The 21,486-nt window shown below is 44.9% G+C and overlaps 1 protein-coding gene across 2 annotated transcripts in view; it reads left to right on the top strand.

Moving 5' to 3' along the window:
* CACNA1C (calcium voltage-gated channel subunit alpha1 C) overlaps positions 1-21,486 on the top strand; it is a 739,906-nt gene that overhangs the window by 511,333 nt on the left and 207,087 nt on the right. For both annotated transcript variants that reach the window (XM_077169590.1, XM_077169589.1), the window contains exon 6: positions 19,977-20,135. In XM_077169590.1, the coding sequence (XP_077025705.1) occupies positions 19,977-20,135 (159 nt within the window). The remainder of the gene's footprint in view (positions 1-19,976; positions 20,136-21,486) is intronic.

Genomic DNA, 21,486 nt, shown 5'->3' with positions numbered 1-21,486 from the left:
GGAAGTTTTGGTCAATTTGCTTCTTAGAGACTCTCCCACAATAAAGAAAATCAGTTCCCAGTGCTTGTGAGACATCCACTCTCCCACAACAGAAGTGCTTTGAAGCATGCATATTGTACCAAAGGATAAGCCATATGGGATGAGAAACATTTTACGATAAACATGAACAATAAATATGGAGAGTTGTGCTTAAATATGTGTGATGTATATGAAAGGAGTGCATTTCTTAGTGGAGCAGGTAAGCAAGGTGTTATTTTATTCCTTCTGCACAATCCCATATGCCCTCCTGGTGGAGAGTTTTCAAGGGCGAATTAAACAAAGGCAAAAGGCAGGTGGAGGTGCAAAAGTGCCTTTTACTCTCATGGGGTTTTTGACAAAAGCTCCGAACTGCCCAATCTTGATCTGATGATGACGGGAATTGAGTAGTCACGGCCATGCAAGCCCAGCCCTAGGCTTGGGAAGCGCCATCCATTCCCAGGAGCATCCACTGAGTACATGCTGTGAGCCAAGCACTAATCCGGCCACTGAGGACACAATGATAAACAGGCACATGCCCTTCTGTCCAGAGACCTAAAGGTTTCAAAGCTTTGGGGCAAGATATTATTTTTTCCTTTGATGTAAATTTTATAAAATTAGCTCTCTCAGGATGTCCCTTTTCTCATTTAAAAGTGTTATTTCTAGGAGTACACAGAATAGAAAATGTCTTGTCATTAAATAACAGTTTGCTTCAGTTAGCAGCTCTTCAAGTGGAGGGGGGTCAAATTCTTCCTATTTTCCCTTGCTCAGGTTACAACTGTTTTCTGAAAACAAATCAACACCAGTTGATTAACAAATACCTGTTGACTGCATATCATATAGAAAGCATATAGAGTTTTGAGCACAAGCCCTTGAATCAGAGTGCCTGGCTTCCGCCGCTTAACCTCTATGATTTTGAGGACGTTACCAAGCCTCCCTGTGCCTCAGTTTCCTCATCTGTAGAATGGGGATAATAATTGAACTTATTTCATATCTTGTCAGAAAGACTGAATGAGCTAATTCATACAAAGCACTTAAATCATGCCTTGCTTAGAGTAAATGCTCAGTAAGTGTTCACTGTTACATTACATTGCATTACACTACATTACAGTACGTTATGTTGCCTTATGTTGTGCTCCACTGTTACATTATTATAGTAATATGCTAGTTAATAGTAATTAATTTTAATGTTACATTATATTATTTCAAAATAATTATTTTAATTACATTACATTATTAGATCTGCAAAATAGAAATATATGACAAGTTCACTATCAAGACAAAACAGATACTTTTAAAAGCTAAAGAATATTCAAGAGTTCAATAGCAACGTAAGACCAAAAAATACCAGAGAGGTGTGTGTGATTGCTTGACTTGCATGGTATAGAAAATGAAATGGCTTCAAGGAGGCCTGGACCTTACCAGAGCCTGAGGCAGTATAGAAAAGTTTTATGAAGGAAGAAGAAGAATTTGAGATGGGTCTTGAGGTTTGTATAGAAGAGGTAGGGATGGAGACGGAGGTGGAAGGACACTTGGGTGAGAAAAGTTATTTGTTGGTGTCACCAAGTCGGCCCAGTGCAGCCTGGCACGTGGGTCTGTGAGAGCAGCAGTCCCACTGTGCAGGAGGTGGGGAGAGCTGTGTGAGGGAAGTCATTAGGGGACAGGCTGTGGGGGGCCTGCATGCCATCCTAACAAGCAATTTCCTCAGTGTTCCCTCTCCCCGAGAAATGTTCAAAAGACTGCACTGCACAGAGACAGCCACATTTCTTGTGAGAACCTATGGTGGATCTTGAGTTCCAGGGAGGTTCACTAGCCCACTAGCTGGTGGCAGAGCTGGGGCCAGACCCAGTCCAGAGCAGACCACTGCCTTCTTGCCCTGCACAGTGTCCATTCTAGAAGCCAAGTCTGGGGCTCCCCCCTCTCTCCTGAGCCTGTTGCCAGATGATCTTACATGACCTGACACAAAACTCTCTTTTTTGTTGTTGTTGTTGATTGAATGAATCCTTGACTTAAGTTTTTTGCTGCAGAAGTCAAAACTCACCTGAGTGCCAAAGTGCCCAGGTGAACTGCACTCAACGTACAGAATGGGATCAGTAGCTGTGAAATTGGCCAGAGGGATTAGCAAATGCTGCAGGTTAATCAAACCCATTAGGGGCATATATAGAGCTACTAAAAACAAGTTTTCTGGGTTCTTCTACACTTGGATGGTTCAAAAAACAGACATGCCATGCTGCCTGAAATCTGCTTTTTGCTAAGTTGAGCCTCGGTAGATTTGCAATCACTGTTATGGTCCATGAGCTAGAGAGGAGAAGAGTTCCAGAACCAGAGAGTTCCAATGCCCTCACTTGGATTTAAGGGCAACTCATCCTTCCAGATTTGATGAAGGAAAGCCTGTCTGGCACTGATAATCAGAAATCATGCAATTCGGCCCCTGATATTTACATATTTTTAAAAACTGAGCCCCTGAGGAGATTCCCAAGCCAGACCAGAAGTTCGAATCCACACTGCTTCCCTCCCCACACACGGCTGTTTCCACTGTGGGTACCATCATCTTCCTGGGACTTCACTTTAATCCTGAGTTGTATGATTTAAGCCTGACAATGCCAGCATGATGCAGGCGGTTCAGTGGAGCACATGTACGGTGGGCAGGAGCCCGGCTTCCAGCCTGCCTCCACCCCTAACGAGCTCAGTGGCCTTGGCCTTCTGTCCTGCATGGGCAACGAAGGGCCTGGACCAATGACCTCGCTCTCCTTCCTTTTCTCACCTTCTCATCCTGTCCACGCCAGCCCCTGCCCCTGACCCTTTTCCACCTTCTTGCCTCTCCACCCTCTGCTCCTTCTCCCCTTTCATTTCAAGGCACTTGGCACTTCTTTTAGCCTCATTTTCCATCTTTTCCTCCATTTTGTCCTAAAGGGGCCTTATGTGTCTTAGACTGAAGTGAGAAGATTACTTACAAGACTGCTGGGGAGGACAGCGGAGGGCTCCCATCAGTGCCTCCCTCTCTCTACCTCTTGGAGGGCCAGAAGCCACACAGTCCCACTCCCCACCCCATTCAGAATGCATTCTGCAGCATCTTTAGATCCCCTTCTCCGCCACGTCTTTCTCTGAGGCAGGAAGGTCTGAGTGGGAAGGGGCTTTAGACATCCAGCCCAAACAGGCTTCCCATTCTACAGATGGGAATGCTGCGGCCACACAAGTCCAGCTGCGTTCTCAAGGTCACCCAACTACCTGGCAGCCAATCAGGGCTCTTGGCTCCCACTCCATCAAAAGGAAGCCCTGGTGGCGACCACAAAGGGGTCCCTCTATTTTTGTGTTATCTTGGAGCTGCTCACAGCACTCCCTAACACACATTAGACCTTTGGATGCTCCCAGGCTCCCCAAGGGGAAGCGAACCCGGAAAGTCAGCGCTCCTGCCCGAGGCTGCCTGGGGGCTGGCATTGACGCGGCAAACAGAGCCCTCTGGAGGACAGCTGGAGACAGCGGGGGCCTCTTAACATTCCAGACAGGTCGGTGTCCCCAAAGAAAAGCCATTCCTTGCATCTCAACTGACCGGCTTTGCTCAGCGCAGTCTGGAATCAGCTCCCAGGGTAGCAGGCTGTGCTTCTCCTAAACAGAGTGGAATTTAGAACAGAGTTCCCTACGCCCCTGTGCCAACTCCCCAATACCTATCTTGTTCACAGGAGCTCAGCATGATGCTCTCCTTTTCTCACATCACCTGGGGGCAACTCTTGCCTTTCCACCACAGAAGGAATTTCTCTTTGCCCTTTTCCCTCTTCTGATTAGACAGCACTCTGAAGGGACCCCTGGCCTGGGAATCAGGGGTGCAGTGATGGTTCCGGCCGTGCCTCTGACATCATGATTTCCCTGCTTTCTGCTTTGCCTCAGTGGCTCTCTCTCCAAAGTGAGGTTAATTATGGGTTCATCCCTCAAAGGGAGGAGATTTTACCCATAAAGCCCAGTGAGCTCCCGGCAACAGGCTCTTTTAAATCCTCCCTTTGAACAGAGACTTTATGAATTCCAATGGGTCAGGGCATCAGGTGGTAAGAAAAGAAACATGACCCAAATGCAGCAAAGTAAGTTCATTTAAACAATGAGCATATTTCAAAAGTTCCAGCCTCTGCTGTCATGGAGCTTTCCTGAGAGGTTATTGAATATCAATAACAGTATGTGACTACACTGGGAAAATCTCTATTATTTGGTTTTCAAGACACAGCGGCTTTAAAAAACAATGGACTCAAGGATGTGTCCAATCACACAATAATTCTCGTATTTACTAAAGTGCACAGACGTTCCCCCAATGATGAAAATGATACTTTTTGATTTGAGAATAGAATGTAGGCGGCAATAAATGTTAGGACACCCACCCCCCAAAAACTCAGCATCAGCATGGGGCTTTCAGACTTCGATTGGCTGATTAGTCGGCCCAGCGATCAAGGAAGGTAGGGACGTTATCTTAATTTATAAATACACACATGCAGCCCCAAGTGCTCTTCTGGAGTAGTAAACAGAGGTGAGTTCCAGTTGTTTTCCAGGCTGGGAATCACTGCCTCCAGAACTTGGGTGTCTGTTGTTTGGGGAGCACAGTTTTCCCTGGCAGGGTAAGATTACTTGGCTCTCCCAGCTGCAGGCTACCACGTCTAGCTTGAGAGATCAAGGGCAGGTGATAGTTCGGGGGTTGGTTTGTCAGTTAGAGTTTGGGGGCTTGTGAACCCCATCAGCTCAGTTGCAGATCAGAAAGAATATTATTAGCAACAGGACATATGATAAAAGTGGGGATGAAACCAGCCATCTGAGTCTGGCTAAGTTATATGACCTGGTCATTTGACCTCTGAGCCAGTGAAACTCTATTAGCCCTAAAGTTCCTCTGAGTATAATCATTCTGTTCTAGAGAGCAGCAAGTGACCTGAGAATTTCTTTTTCAGTCACTAGTGGGGTGTGGTCTTTAGCAAACCCCTTTGCTCCTCTCTCTTTCAGCTGGCCATGCAGCAGCAGTCACATGGCTCAGGGGTGGGAGAAGGGGCCCGATAAGAAGTCAGCAGGTTCCCAGCACCATGGCAGCTGGTAGAGCAATTGCAAATCTCAGGGAGCTCTGAGATGAAGCTCTTGTATGTCTGGCCCTTCCTTCCCTAGAGATGCCCAAACATGAAATACTAACGGCCAGCAGCAAGGTGACTGTAACCTAATTTAAAGTCATGGTGATAATAAAGCCCACTTAGGCTCACAAGTGACCTATGCTTTATAAATGCTAGAATGCAGAGAGAATGAAATGAAGATACAGTGAGGCCAGAGTCCTAGGAAGTGATCAATATACAGAATTTGAGCTCCAGGTGCCTGTGATTTTTGGTGCATTCCTCTTACTGACTTGTGACAGTTAGTGGTTAAAGACCCAGGCAATGGGTTCCACAACGCAGGTTTGCATTCCCAGAGCAGCCACTCGTTAGCTATGGGATATCATGCAAGGCATGTAACTGCTCTAGGCCTCAGTTTCCTTATCTATAAGATCGCCCCTACTTCGTGGAGTTGTTTTGAGGATGAAATGAGTAAATGTTTGTGGAGCATTTAGATTGTGTTCAACCATAGGAAACATTTGGCAAATGTCAGCTATGAGTGTTCCTAGGGGTCCAGTTTCCTGTCTCTCTACTTCAGGCTCCAAGTTAGGCTGAGTTGAGAAAGGGGATCTTCTGTGCTTGGTTTTTTAAAATCAACTTTACTGAAGTATAGTTTAAATTCAATAAAATCCACACATTTTAAGTGTACCATCACAAATATAATGACATTTCAACAGTATAATTTCATTTACTCCTCCCTTGGTCCTGTGTGATTGTAACATCTTTTACTTACATACATTTTATAAACCCCACACTACAATGTTATTATTTTTGCTTTATAGTCAGTTGTCTTTCAAATAATAAATTTTGCAGAAAAAGAAAGCATCATTATTTATATTTACCCAGTTTAAAAACAACACATTTCTGGCACTTTCTGTTCCTTCCTGTATCATTTCCCTTACCCTGGAGGGCGTCCGCTAGCATTTCTATTAGGCAGGTCTGCTGGTGATGAATTCTCTCTTTCTTTCATTTATCTGTAAGTATCTTCATTCAGTCCTGTTTTTGAAGAATATTTTTGCTGCATGTAGAATTCTGGGTTGACAGGTGCCCCCCACCCACCTTTCAGAACTTGAAAATTGTTCCATTTTCTCCTGGCCTCCGTTGTCTCTAATGAGAAGTCACTGATATTCTTATCATGCCTCTGTACATAATGTTTCTTTTTTTTTTTTTTCCTAAATGTTTTCAGGATTTTCTCTCTCTCTCTGGTTTTTGGCAGTTTGGCTATGACGTGTTCCTTTGTGGTTTACATTATATTTATCCTGCTTGGAGTTGCTTAGCATCTTAGATCTATCCATAAATTGGATAATCTTTCATCCTACATATGAACTTTAAGGCCCTTGTTTCTTCAAATATTCTTTCTGCCCCAATCTCATTATTCTTCTTGTGGAACTCCAGTTAAACACATTTGGCCATTCTAGATTGTTCCATTGGTCTCTGAGACTTTGTTCCATTTTCTTCAGTCATTTTTTTTCCTCTGTGTTTCACAGGTTAGATAATTTAACTGATTATTCTTCATTCACTGACTTATCTTTTGCTATCTATCTATATCTACATTAAGCCATTCAGTGAAATTTTCGTTTCAATTACTTTTCAGTTATACAATTTCCATTTGGTTCCTTTATGTAGTTTCCATTTCTCTGTGGGGATTCCCTATCTTTTCCCTCTTTAAGACCATATATTTCTTTAATCCTTTGAATATATTTTCCTTTAATTCTTTAAACATATGCTTAACAGCTGTTTTAAAATCTTTGCCTTCTAACCCCAACATCAGAGCAAGTTTATATTCTGTTTCTGTTAGCTGCTTTTGTTCTTGACTATGGATCACAGTATCTCATTTCTTTCTTTATCTAGTGATATTTTAAAGTGAGTATTGGATCATGAATAATCTGTTGTAGAGACTCTGGATCTTTTTCATCTTCCTAAAAGTGTAGTTTCTGTAGCAGGCAGTTTTATTACTGCCTTCGGTAGGCTTGGTTTTGTGGTTTTAGTGCGGATCAGGGACAAGTTGAAGCTCCTCAACCTCCATCCTCAGTCTTCCCTTCAGACCTCGTTTTAGGTTTTGTCAGGATGGATCTAGACAGGTCTTACTCTAGGGTAAAGTTTTTGTAGCTTAGTTGGTTGTCCAGGAGATTAATAAGATAATTAACTGGAACCCACCACTATGGCAATGCCAAAACCCCAACCTCCGAACATTGTTTTCTCCACTACTGCTTAGCATTTAGGATCTCTTTTCTCCTTTCAACCCTATAATGGTTATTCTCTGATAAACCTTAGTGGTTTCGCATGTATAACCCAGCCCTAGGCTAGACTCACAGGGGACCCCTGCACAAACTTCTGAGGCCCCATATTTATGCACCTGACTTCTTCCTCATGTCCCACCCCAGCCACTTCAGCTATCCAAATTCTGATCTGATCTCTGCCTTCTCAGCTCAGTGGGACTGTAACAGTCTGCTTCAACTGTAGTTATTTGAGCTGCAGTTAAGAAATTGTTCCTAGTCAGAGAACAAAGGTGATTATTTTCTTTACCCATGCGTTTCAGTTCTCTCAGGGATTAAAGTCTTTGCTGTTTGATGTCCCCTTTCTGACAAGAGTTGTCTCATATTTTGTACAGACGTTTCGATGTTTGTGGTGATAGGGCTAGTCTGGTAGCAGTTACTCCAAAATGGCTAAAAGTAGAAGTGTGCTTGATTTTTAAATCACAAAATGATGACTAATAGGTTAGCAAATGTAAAGTGAAAGGTATTTCCTAAATGTTATATATTATGTATTAGGTCATTCATCACTCATGTATTGAGGACTTATTGTGTGTAAGGCACAGTAATAGTTCTCAGAGGGAAAGACACTAGAATCTTTCTTAAGATATTTGGAAAATATCAATCCAGCCAATTTTAAAGGCAGGTTGGGCTTTCTCATCCACAGTTTTCCTTTAAAGATGTTGAGACACAGACCCACAAGAGTGACGTGACTTGCTAAGGTCGCACAGTTATTAGTGGCAAAAAGGAAGTAGCCTGGTATTTTTCCTACTAAATAAAAAAAAAAAAAAAATCTAAGTATAATATTTGAATATTTTTCCTCTGTAGAAAATTCAATCAGTGCCAAGGTCCCTACTGATGCTTTAGTAATTAGAGCAAAAACGGGGAAATGCGTTAGTCTGAGATTCCCAGAATATTTTGTTTGAGTTGCATAGAAAGATTAACTTATGGTATGCAGAGTCACTGGCAGCAATTAACAAACTTGGTTCTTTGTTAACAAACTCAGCCTCAGGAACAACTAGGGAAGGAATATCTGTGAGTTGCATTTGTTGGAAAACAAAGGAAGGAAGGTTTAACTAGAGGTCTTAGTAACCCCCACCAACCTGATAACCCTGTTGTCAGTAGAGCTCACGTGCCACCAAAACCATGGAGATATCTTGCAGTTTTCCAGGAAGCTGCACATTTTATACATTTCTTAAGGAAGGAGTGAGAATTAGCAGTGATTGCAATGGGACTACCTTACCCTCCTGTTTATAACTTATAGGGTATGCCACTCTGCCTGCAGCCAGTTCCAGAAACTTCACTCCAAGTTGCTCTCTCCAAGGTCTAGCACTAAGGTCATTTGACGGGCAGAGATTTTCCAGCCCTTCAGTGTATGTCCATGTATTCAGAGACCCAGTTCCCTGGTTGTGGAGTTGGGAGTGGTAGGGAAAACTATTTAAGAGGACTTCCTGAGATAGTTTCTTTCTTAAGAAACCTGGGTCACTTTTGCTTTTAGAAATGGCAGATGAGGTCATTTGGACCAACTGTCCTGCTGAGGACAACTAGAAAAGGTGGACAAGACATTCAAAATCTTCCCTTTTCTGAAACATGGAAAAGATGCCTGACAGAAACAAATGTAAATCCTCTCTAGGAAAAAACAACATCATCAAAGTTCTCAAATTCTTTTGAAAACCAAGTTTGCAAAGTCTAACCCACAATACAAAATAACTAGGCGCACAGCAAAAAAATGACATAAATGAAAATGAGCTGAAGTAATAGATGATAGAAACAGATCCACAGGGGATCCAGATATTGGAATTATCAGAATTAGCCTTAAAAAAAGGCTAAAAAAAGGCTAAAAAAAGGCTAAAAAAAAAATAACTATATTTACTATGTCCAAGGAGATAAAAGATGAGATCGGAAACTTTTCAGAGAACCAGAAGGTATGGAAATGAACCAACCATAAATTTTAGAAATGAAGACTACAATGGCTAAATGAAGTATGCGGTGAATATATTTACAGGAAGATTTGGCATAGTTGATAAAAGAATTACTGGACTGTAGAGAGGGCAGGGGAAAATACTGAGAATCAAACAAAGAGAATCAAATGAATGGAAAATACAGAAAAGAATGTAAAAGGTTAGGGAACCAGTGGATGCTGAATTTTATCAGATTTTTTTCTATAGACTCTTGGGTTTTTGGGTTTTTTTTTTTGTTATAATGTGGTGAATGATCTGTTTTAACTCGTTATTGAAGTTATGGTGGTTGTTGTGGGTAACTTGGTACAAGAGGACATCTGACTAGGGGAGGCATAAGTGGAGCCGCCATCCATCTGGACGAGTTCTATTTCTCTTTTTTTTTTTTTGCATGGTCAGGCACCGGGAATCAAACCCAGGTCTCCAGCATGGCAGGCGAGAACTCTGCCACTTAGCCACCATGGCCCACCCCAAGTTCTATTTCTTGATTGAGGCTGTGTTTATGTGGCTGTTTTGCGATAAATCATATGCTGTAGCATCTTTCTTTTTGCACTCTTCTGTATATAAAAAACTTTATTTCATAGGTTTTTTTCAAAGAGGTGAGAAAAAGTGCATGTGCAGGCATCTACATCATTGCCAGGTGCCAAAAGAGGCCTGCTTCCTCTCCTGGATGTAGCAGAAAGTTCCGCAGTGTGCTGCAAATAGACCATCACACTGCTAATAGAGAGGCAGCCCGCAGGGACAGCAAATAGTGCTCAGGTCACTTCCAGCAGATCAAGATTGCCATGAGAGATGTCCTGTTGAGAAGGCTTGTGGGGCCCCAAATGGAACCCGAGGGGAAAAGGCCCCGATCAATGGCGACAGCTGGCACAAGGCCAGGAGTAGTGGCATCTGTGCAGTGAATTTGCTGTTTTTGCCTGGATAGTGGCTAAGGGTGGAGGGTTTACAGTAAGTTGGTTTGGGTTTTAACTCCAGCTCCACCATTTACCAGGTATGCAAACTTGAGCGAGTTATCTGACTTACCTAAGCCTCAGTTTATTTATCTTAATTGACATAGTTGGAGAATTAAATGAACTGATGTCTGCAAAGCACTTAGCACAGTGTCTAGTGCACACTGGGTGCTCGAGAAATAGTAGCTAATATTATCATTGTCATTGTTTGCTTGGGATGGTTGTCTCCATTTTGATATATTTAATTTTCTTCTAACACCATGATTTCTTCTCTTTTTTTTCCCTAGTTTCTCTTTCCAATTCACATTGCTAATAAAAAAAATAATTCAACTGAAGGTTGACATTTTAATTACCTGCAAGTTTTTCATTCATTAGACAACAGAGCATCCACCATCCCTTCCCTGGGACAACAGCCCTCCCTTAGAGTTCATCAGACCGTTTAGAGGATGCTGAAATTTATTGATGTGGAAAGGTTAAATTAAAAACAAATGAGAATTTGGGGCAGTGGAGAAGTTTTGGTAATGGGTGGTGGTGATGGAAGCATAATATTCTTAATGTGATTAACAGCACTGAATTATTTATTGGTGGTAAAAGGGGAAATTTTAGGTTGTAAATATGTTACTGGAATAAAAATTTTTTAAAAAAGGATCTATACCACACTAACCATGAACCCTAAATTAAACCATGGACTATAGTTCATGGTACAGTTATAAAAGTGTGCTTTCATCAATTGTAACAAATGTGCCACACCAGTGCAAGGTGTAATAATAGGGTGGTATATGGAAATCCTGTATTTCATGCACGATTTTTCTGTAAACCCACAACTTCTCTAATTTTAAATAAACAAATAAGCTAGGACTTCTAATGAATCAGGATATTCTAGCAAGAACATGCAAAAATCATAAAACTTGAGACTGTAGAAAAGCTATCCAGACAAGAGTCCCTTCCCCCGCCCCCCACCCCCCACCCTGCCTTAAAAGAAACACTCTTTTCTAGTACGAAAATGAGTCAGGAATTCTTGAATTTCAACATAACAAACTCATTCTTAAGTCAAGGGAGAACTGCCTGTCTTCACAATTCTAGATCTATTTTCTTTCGAAAACCAGTAAGCCTGTGAGACAATTAAGAATGTCTGTTGCTCCATTAGCTAAAAGAAGGCACAAAGCCTGATTTGTGAGATTCATTGTGCCTCCAAGTGGTAACCAATTGAAACTGGTTTGTGTACACCAGAAGTCAGCATGGATCATTAATCATGACCCAACCCAAAGGAGCATTTGTTTCTAGACTCCAACCAGGTATGTCTTTGGAAAACAAGGACCCAGAGTTGGCTGGTGGGTTTGAATCAGAAGACATTTATCTGACCACCCTCTCTTGGAGGAGACTTCTCAGCTACTAAAGCTCAGATGCCCTCCAAATATTGTAACTCCTCCTGGTTTAGTGAAATGGTGATGGGGGCACATAAAAAGCCAAAGACACTTCGCCAGCTACTCCAGCTCACCATTGTGTTTGCCAGGTGACTTCCTTTTGGCCCACCTTTCTCCAGTCCTCTCTCTGGTCCAAGAGGCTATACCATATGGATTATATCTAAAGGTTCACTTGCCTTCCAGCTTCCAGGTGGCTTCAGTCAGTGGGGGTGCTAGCAGGAGCCCAGCAGGAGGGAGGAGAGTAAGATCAGAGTTGTTATATCCTCAGATCCTTCCTGTGGGTCATCTTGGACTGTTATTATCTCGGCTCTCTGCAAGAAGACCCTCACCACAGATCACTCTCCTTCCCACTCCCTCCCTCCCTCTCCCCAGGCCCTGGGGTGCTGATAGATTGTTCTAAGATTGTTGTATTCTAAGCTCAGGCACTGCACTCTTCCTTTGTGGTTCTCCTCACCCTGTCCAAGCCTGTGAAAAATGTATCAAAAACCTCGTATCACCTTAGTTTGAATGTGCCACCTGTTTCTTGCTGGAAGCTCTGTCCTGATATTTGTGGCATGGCTTCATAAATAACTTTTGAGTGCCTACTACAGACAGACAATGTAGAAGGTGTGTTGGACTCTACCATCTATGATGGAAGACATCTGCAGGTTGTGAGCGGGGCAGTGCTGTGAGGAAAGCAGTATTTCAGGGCAAGTAATCAGGCAGTGGCATGCAGAATGAGGTGGGGTGGGAGGAGACTGGAGACAGGAAGCTGCTATGCCCATCCAGGCAAGAGAGATTGAGGACAGCAGTGGCTGCAGTGGGAAGAGGAGATAGGATGGATGCTACGAAGGAAGAACTGTCTGGAATTCCTGAAGGAGCAAGTGACTGACAGGTTTTGAGCCTAGCTGGGACTGGTTTTGGGGAGAAGGAGATGAGTTAAGTTTGATGTCTTGATTGGGAGGACAACCTGGTAGGATTTCTAGTAGATTTGTGGGGAAGCACGGACTCAGGAGAGAGGGCAAAAAAAAGTATAAGTGCAGATTTTGAACTCATCTACACAGTGGTGAGAATTGAACCTCTGGAAGGAAGTGACGTAAATGAGTTTTCTCAGAAAAGGAGAGTAGAGAGACAGAGAGAGTTTAGAGAGAGCCACACAAGGAGCTGGAGACTAACTGAATAAAAGGGCAGAAGGAAGACTTCCCCCGGTGACTTAGCTCAATGTCCACCCGTCTGAGAAACATTTTCCTGTTCCCCTAGATTAAGTCAGTGCCCCTCTCCTTTATGCTTCCAAAGTTTGAGGGCATGATTCTTAGGAACGGTACCACCTGATTCTGCATGGAGCTGTTACTTCATCCCTCTCTCTCACTCTAGCTGAAAGCTCCTCCTGATCCGGGGACTGTCCCTTTTTCATCTCTGGAATATTCCCCAGCATAAAATAGGTCCAGAAAGGAGGGAGGGGAAAAAGGAGAAGAATTCATTAAGACACTGTAGGAGAACTAAAATTGTACGCTGACGTAGAGGCAAAAAGAGGAGAGAATTTCAAAAAGAAGGAGAAAAAGAAACAGAAAAAGCAGAACGAAGTAATCAATAGCGTCAAGTAGGTCAAGACAAATGGTGAGCAAGGCAGAGGCCTGGATCCGTCAGTCAGAGGCCATCAGTAATCTCTGAGGAGGCAGCTTGGGAAAACTCCTGATTAAGGCCACACTGTCAAGAAGGAAAATGAATGCAGAGCCACTCGTACCTGTAAAGTTGCAGCATTGGGTTGCAGTTGTCAGAGTGTCTTCCATAATTCTGTCGGATAGCTTTTGTGGCTGCTGGAGGGAAAGACACAAACATACATCACTTAGGCTCCTGGTGGTGCAGTGTAGGCACACGTCTCGCTGTCTTGCACTCTGCAGTAATCATGTTTATGGAAAAAAAATAAAATAAAAATTTTAATAAATAACCCTGTAGCCCCTCACACCCAGCACTTTGTTACTATGTGGTGTTTTCTGCACCCAGCACTTGCTTCACATGCTTTTCCAGTTATGCATATGATCAAGTACAAATGGTATGGTCAGGATCACCCCACTCCTCGTCTTGGGACTTCAGCAAGGCTGGAAGAGATAGCCACGGCCTTCCAAGGTGACCAGTGTACTCGAGGACCTTGCTTCTTGCAGTGAGGCCTGTGGGCTGGCAGCTTCATTATCACCTGGGACCTGGTTGGCAATGCAGAAACCAGGCCCCACCCCAGGTATACTGGAATCAGGACTCATGGGCATGATTCCTGCTCTAGCATTTTGCTGAGAAGCTGACCAGGGCTGGCAGTAAAGATGGGTGTCACTAGTAGATTTGCTATGTGTGCTGGTTTGAAAGGAAGTGTGCCCCCTAGAAAAGCCATGTTTTAATCAAAATCCTATTTCATAAAGGTAGAATAATCCCTATTCAATACTGTATGTTTGAAACTGCAATCAGATCATCTCCCTGGATGATGTGATTTAGTCAAGAGTGGTTGTTAAAGTGGATTAGATGACGACATGTGTCCACCCATTTGGGTGGGTCTTGATTGGTTTATTGGAGTCCTATAGAAGAGGAAACATTTTGGAGAATGGGAGATTCAGAGAGAGCAGAGCAGAATGACATAGCCACGAGAAGCAGAGTCTACCAGCCAGCGACCTCTGGAGATGAAGAAGGAAAATGCCTCCCAGGGAGCTTCATGAAACAGGAAACCAGGAGAGAAAGTTAGCAGATGACACTGTGTTCACCATGTGCCCTTCCAGATGAAAGAGAAACCCTGACTGTGTCGCCATGTGCCCTTCCACTTGAGAGAGAAACCCTGAACTTCATTGGCCTTCTTGAATCAAGGTATCTTTCCCTGGATGCCTTTGATTGGACATTTCTATAGACTTGCTTTAACTGGGACATTTTCTTAGCCTTAGAACTGTAAACTAGCACCCTATTAAATTCCCCCCTTTAAAAGCCATTCCATTTCTGGTATGTTGCATTCTGGCAGCTAGCAAACTAGAACTCCTATGGGCCAGGCAGGGTCCTGCACAGCTCACATGAGTCGTCTCCTTTAATCTTGCTGACACCTTACTGGGTCGGTGCTATTATCATCCTCATTCTAGGGTGAGGTCAGATAGCTTGTCCAAGGCCACACAACTGGGAAGTGGTGGAGCCGGGTTGTAGCCTGGCCCTGTGGCTCCAGGAATGCAATGTCCTTCAGCCACTGCCCCACCCTGTCTCTTGCAGCCCCATCCCCCCTGCCCCCCATGTAGTTGGCAGTGTCCTTTGCAGGTGCTAGGGAGCTTCACAATGACTGTAGTGGCCTTGAGAAAGGCAACCCTGACCTCATGATACCCCAAAGGGGGAGAAGGTCTACAGCCTGGGCACCCCTAGTTCTCTCCATTAGGGAGGGGTTCCTTCTCTGACTGTTTCTGCCCTGGGCAAGCTTAGAGACAGGCAGTAGCTGGAGAGGGAAAGCCTCATTCTAGATTCTCCTCACAGGAGAGGTGGGTGCTTTAACTGGACTTCCTGGGAGACTGGTTGCCAGTTCCAAAAGGAGCGGGGAGCAGAATGGGGCTTAGTGTGTGCACCTAGGGTGAGGTCCTCTCAGTGATGTCACTTCCCTTGGACACCGTTCTGGTGGGCATGTATCCCCCCGGAGTCATCCACATCCCAGGTGGTAGCTAGTGAAGAAGCTTAACATTCACTCACCATCTGGTGACTCCATCATAGTGTTTGGATTTAGTTAACAGTCTGTTGGATAATACCAAAGGCCTAACCCGCTTTGGTTGGGTCAGTTATCATAGTTCAGCTACTTGGGCCTCTGGACTACATTTTTCTACCCACTGTCATGAGAGGGAAGGACAGCGAGCAGAAATCAGGGTGTTGTTTTCTAAACTCCCAGATGGCCCTAGAGCAAGGACAAGTCCTGACTCCACCCTAGTCCTGGACCTAGGCTGGTGTCCTCTCAGTGATGTCCCCAAGCACTGCAGGGTCCAAAATCATCAGAGAAGCCACCAACCAGCACGTTCATTGGAAAGCACTGACTGCATCAGGAATGGGGCCCATCCCATTACAGAAGAAATTTTCTGGGTCTGAGGTTTACCAGACATTTCGTTTCATTGAGGCTTTCTGCACAGGATGCATCTTATGGGTGCCCCAACTATGCCTTCAGTTGGATGGCGTCTGCCGAGGGGCCCACAGTTCAGGTGGCCTCCAAAAGGCTGCTGAAGTAGAGGGTCCTTGGCATGATTTTCCTCCTTCGTATACTCCCATTGTGGGGTAGGATGGGGCTGATTTCCTCCACTTTACAGATGACGAAGTTGTCAGGAGAACCTTTCTCATGTGCCTCCTGCCCCGTCTTCCCTGAAAGTGAACATAATTCCTGCTTCTTTCGAGCTCAAGCAGAAGCAAAGAACAGGCTCCCCAAATCTCCTTGCAATAGTTCCAGTGAAGTGACAGGACAAAGCTGAGGGAAAAGCACAGGGTAGACATAGGAGAGCCGTGAGTCTCTCCCCAGCCACCCAGGCACCCTTCCTCTGTCTGGACCTGCTCCCCTCACCAGGTCCTTGTCGCCTATTCGGACTCCACTTCCAGTGTCACTTCCTGAGGAAGCCTTCTGTTCCTTTAGAGCTCTTAACAGAGTCTGTAATTATATATCGATCATGTGATTATTTGACTAATGTTTGGTTTTCACTACAAGCTCCGTGAAGGCAAGGCCACGGGCCTATGATTTACCCCTGAATCCTTCATCCTGCACAATGGGTGGCCCCAGGAACACAGTTCAATAAATATCCTTTGAGTGAGTGAAAATTAAGGCATTGCAGTAGGTGATCCCAAAGTTCTCTGTTCATTCTGACGAACTTTGAGTCCATTTATGAGAAACTTGTACCCACTCCCCACCATCCTAGCCCTCAACTGGCCCCAAACTTCTCTTTATTTCAGAGATTCCTGGCACTGTTTCCTTATAGATTCTCTGATTAAGCCTCCATCATATGGCTTTCCTAATGCTTGATCAGAACCACGGGGTCTGAGTAGTAGGAAATATGAGATATACATTCCTAAGCACCACCAACAAAACGATGAGTCAATGTGGAACTGAACAATAAGATCAAACTCATTATAGCAGAGATCTCCAGTTTGGGGATCTTCAGTCATGTCTCCCTTTCCCCTTCCCACTTTATCCCAGAATGACTTAGTGAAATTTGAATGAGGGGAGCGTGGGAATAGGGTTATATTAAAAGGACAGAGCCCTAAGTCCAGCTCTTGATTCGCCAACACTTTTGCACATTACCTTTCAGTCCTAGTACGTTTCCCACTTTTTTCAGAACTCTTTCACAAAGGTCATTTTCAAACTCTTTCCTGATATTACCCCTAGGGATGAGCTGAACTGTTCATCACCCAAGTGGAGTTTGGTGAGATGTTATTTTATAAGACAGGAGAATGTAGGCTTTCTCTGCTCCTCATGTTGGCACATGAGGGATTGTAGAAGGTGGAAGCACTGGCCCTACCAACCTGGGCATTTTCAGGCTCATCTTCACACTGTCTTAAGGAGAGGTGGCAGGTTTTGCCTTCCATACTTGACAGTTTCTCTTGATCTTTTAAGGAAAAGCAGGATGATTTATTGTTTTGACCATAGCCTTACAGTCACACATGAGAGAGAAACAGAAAAGCCATGTAGCCTAGCCAAGCTCCATCTCTGGCCTTCTCCTAACCCCAGCATTTAATGATGCCAATTCCTGAACCTAGAAGGTTGACCTGGCAGCCAGGCATCTTTGGAATTTGTCCATCAACCAGAGGAGGTCAGCTGATAAGTACTACAAATTAGCAGATGTTGTTGGATCGCTGTGTGGAACCATATTTTTCTGAATTGTCCAGTTTAGTTCTCATATCAAATATTTTATTCTGTTTTCCCCATAAGTACATGAGTATTTGTAAGATCTCACCTCCTGATTTAGGGCTAGGAAAATAGGCCCATCGTATTCGTAGGCTGATAGTGATCTTGCATTGGGAACATTTACAGCGGCTGCTTTACCAAGCTTATCCAGGGCTCATTTTGCTTCCACCAACATGAGCAGTCAGCTCTTGAAGAAGGGCCGGCAATGGTGTGCTGGACTACTCTGAGCTCCATGGGTGGAGCCACACAAAGGACAGATGTTGCCATGCTTCTCAAATTAGAACTTGAGCTAGAGTTGCTGTTTCTGGGACAGCTGTGAGCCAATCCCAAGAAAAAGCTGTTAAACTTCCAGGCCTTGAGAGCCAAGCTCTGACTGGAGAGGAGGAATTCTGGGCCCCACGCCTTCACACTCCCGCCTGGCTTCTGCCATCCGACGTGGGCTGTGACAAAAGTAGGCAGAACCCGGAAGCCTCTCCTGGGCTATCCGCGCCTGGGTTCCCTGGGAAGCAGAGACTAAGCTAGATTCAGAGACAGAGGACCAGGGGGCTGGGAGAGGACTTGGAGAGGTGGGCAGGGCAGAGCCTGCAGGGCCTCATAGGGCACCTAAAGGATTCTGGTCTTTATTCTAAGAGCAGAAGAGCCCATTAAAGGTTCGAAGTAGACTGAGGTGCCCTTTGGACCAGCCCCTCTGGCTGTGCCTGGAGGAGACCGTCCCATCCTCGGTCTGGTGTGTCTATCACGCCTACCTTTTTTTTGGCCAGTTGAGATTGTAGCACTGAAGCCCTGATAACAATGCCTTTTGTACCCAGGGTACCCTGGATTTGGAAATTCCCCTCCCCCTTTCTCGGAGTAATGCTTAGAATGCTCCCACCCCCCTTCCCCCATTCTCACCCCCATTCTCCAACCCTTCTCCCCACCCCTGGCAGACGCCTCTGAAAGTTGCTTTGCAGTTCACAGTTTTCAACTTTCTCCGTGGCTTCGCATACTTTAACACTAATGTGTGTACAACTTGCTAATTAATGGAATCACTTGGATCCAAAAACATCTTGTTCTAATGGGAGGCTGCAAAGCACTCTCATTAATTCACAGGTGAAATTATTCCAGCGTTTCTCTTCTTTCATTTTTAAATTTTCTCTTCCCAGCTAGGCTTAATAGCTGGGGAGAATTCTTCTAATTAGCTTTGTGATAACCACTCCACCAAAGTGCAAAGCACCCGTGACCACTTCGTGGGCTGGGAGAGGGGGACCCCACTTTTATTTACCCAGAGAAGAGAGTGGTGGGTAAATGCAAAGGTGAATCACTCCCAGCCTCCCACCCCCAAACAGAGAAGGGAGAGACTTCTGTGGCTGGGAGGGGAGGACACTGCAGAGGTGGCCAGGCAGGAGGGGAACACTCGGAATGACCCATATGGTGTGATTCAAAGGCGAGTGTCCTATTGCTGGTGCCCGCAAGATGAACTCCAGCGCACCTGGTCCAAGTGTGGGGACAAAGGTCCTGCCCTTCACCTGGCTTTTCTCCTCATGTGGGAAGGTTTGTCACACTCAGTCTTAGGACAAAGCTCACAAGTGCTATTTGGGGGCTGTGGGATGATCAAGGGGTGACTTGCAGGTAACCACCACCCCACCATTTGTACATCCTCTTTAAATGAATAGCATCTTCGGTGTGTTATTAAGGTATCACCAAGCTTATCAGGAAGGGGTCCTCTTCCCTTTGGAGAACAGACAAGCCTCCAGACCTTTGGGGTGTGCTGACAAGACCCATGTGCATGACAGGGATTTTGAATGGAAGGCTCTAATGTTCTCCAGAGTCAGACTCTGAGAGAGTGTGGCCTAGTCAGAAACCTGTAGGCAAGAGAGATCCAGCACGAAAGCCAGAGAAGGCGCTTTCAGCCCTGTCCCAGAGGCCTCAGCACCCAGATGTTTCCTGGTCAGCTTCAGCAAAAGACATCCCACCCTACTAGATGCCCAACTGCCAGGCTGATGGGTGTTTTATAGCAGACAGGCCAGCCCTGGGGCTCTAGCAATTCCACCCCAAGGCAAACCTTGAGATGTCAACAAGTCCTTGCATGGCGTCTCTCGTCACCAAGTGACCTCTCTCTGTATGTGAAGCTGCTCTAGGAGAAGATGTGAGGTTGTCTCTAAAAGAGAATATTTAAAAAAATTAGAATTTAGGGTGGGAAAAAAAAACACCATGTTCTTGCCCCGGGAAGCACAGCAGCCACCCATCCCTTTATGCAGCTGCGCCTCCACCAGAGATTTGGAGTTAGCCAACCTGGGTTTAGATCCCCATCTGCCCGCATAACTTGAGCCTCAGTTTCCCCATCTGAACACCGGGGCCGGTGAAGCCTCCCTCACGGAGCCCGTGGCTGCTGCTGCTGCTGCTGCTCTGACTGTTTTCTCCTTGCAGGTCTCCAGGTGGTCCTGAACTCCATCATCAAGGCCATGGTCCCCCTGCTGCACATTGCCTTGCTCGTGCTGTTCGTCATCATCATCTACGCCATCATCGGCCTGGAGCTCTTCATGGGGAAGATGCACAAGACCTGCTACAACCAGGAGGGCATAGCCGGTAAGGGGAGATGCTGGGCAGCCGGCTGCAGGAGGTTGCTGGGCTCCCCGCAGCTGGACGCTGCTGCCTGCTCCACCAGCCCGGCCCGGGTGAGACCCCTTCATTCCAACGCTCACGTTTCCAGACCCCTTTTCTCTCCGTTCTGATTTTTTTTTTCTTTTTACTAAAGTAGATCTCTGTTAAAACAGCTAAATACAGTTGTGGTCTAGCCTTACTAAATACTGCCTAAACGAGCTATGCAATTAAGAAATATTTAAAGAATTAGGAACCTTTATTTTGTCGATCTGTCACTTTTTTTTTTCCCGACACCCCGCTTTCTCTGCTTGGCTTGGAAGGGGGGCAGGCATAATCCAGGAGAATGGAGACAGCTCTTTTTTGTTGAATTGTGCTAACATATATATAACATGAAATTCCCCCCTTTTAACTGTTTTTAATTGTACAATTCAGTGGTGTTAATTACATTCATGGCGGTGTGCTGTCGACACCGCCATCCACTCCCAAACCTTCTCCGTCACCCAGATTGAAACTCTGCACCCATTAAGCAATCACTCCCCATCTACATTCTGCCTGTATGAATTTGCTTATTCTAGATATTTCATATAAGTGGAATCATGTAGTATTTGTCCTCTTGTGTCCTCTTATTTCATTCAGTATGGTATTTTCAAGGTTCATTCGTGTCGTAGCATGTATCAGAATATCGTTCCTTTTTATGACGGAATATGCCGCATTTTGTTTATCAATTCACCAGTTGATGGACTTTTGGAGTTGTTTCCACCTTTTGGTAGTTGTAAATAATGCCACTAGGAACATCAGTGTGCAAATCTGATGTGTCCGAGTCCCTGCTTTCAGTTCTTTGGGGTACAACCTTAGGTGTGGAATTGCCAGCATGTGATAACTCTGTGTGTGGGGGGGGAGTTTGAGGAGCCAAATTATAGCTTTTTAAAGCCAACCCTGAATATTTTAATTTAAGAATCAAAACTAGTCTCATCCCTGGGAACATCTCGGTCCCATGGGGTCTTCCGTGTGGCTTGTCATCAAAAGCCCTTGCAATCAGGCAGCTTTGTCCTCAGAGAGGAGGTTCTCCTCATCCAAACCCGGAAGTCTCTTCACCGGCTTGGCTAGACTGGTTCACCAGCTCCTCTGCTCGTAATGCCCTCTGCTTCTCCAGCAGAAGCAGGAGCCTCCACCTCCACCCGCACCCCAGGGGGAAGAAAGGAAGCATGGAATCATCTCTTTGCCAGTAACAAAACGTCTTTTCCTCACAGAGAAGGTTCGTTTCTGTCCCATGACTTCTCAATCCTTTCCTTTTTGAGACTTCACGCCCCATGACCCTTCCATAAATCAATATGTT

The sequence above is a fragment of the Tamandua tetradactyla genome, chromosome 7 (genome assembly GCF_023851605.1).
Source record: "Tamandua tetradactyla isolate mTamTet1 chromosome 7, mTamTet1.pri, whole genome shotgun sequence".
NCBI classification, from domain to species: Eukaryota; Metazoa; Chordata; class Mammalia; order Pilosa; family Myrmecophagidae; genus Tamandua; species Tamandua tetradactyla.
This window is presented reverse-complemented; position numbering and strand designations above follow the sequence as displayed.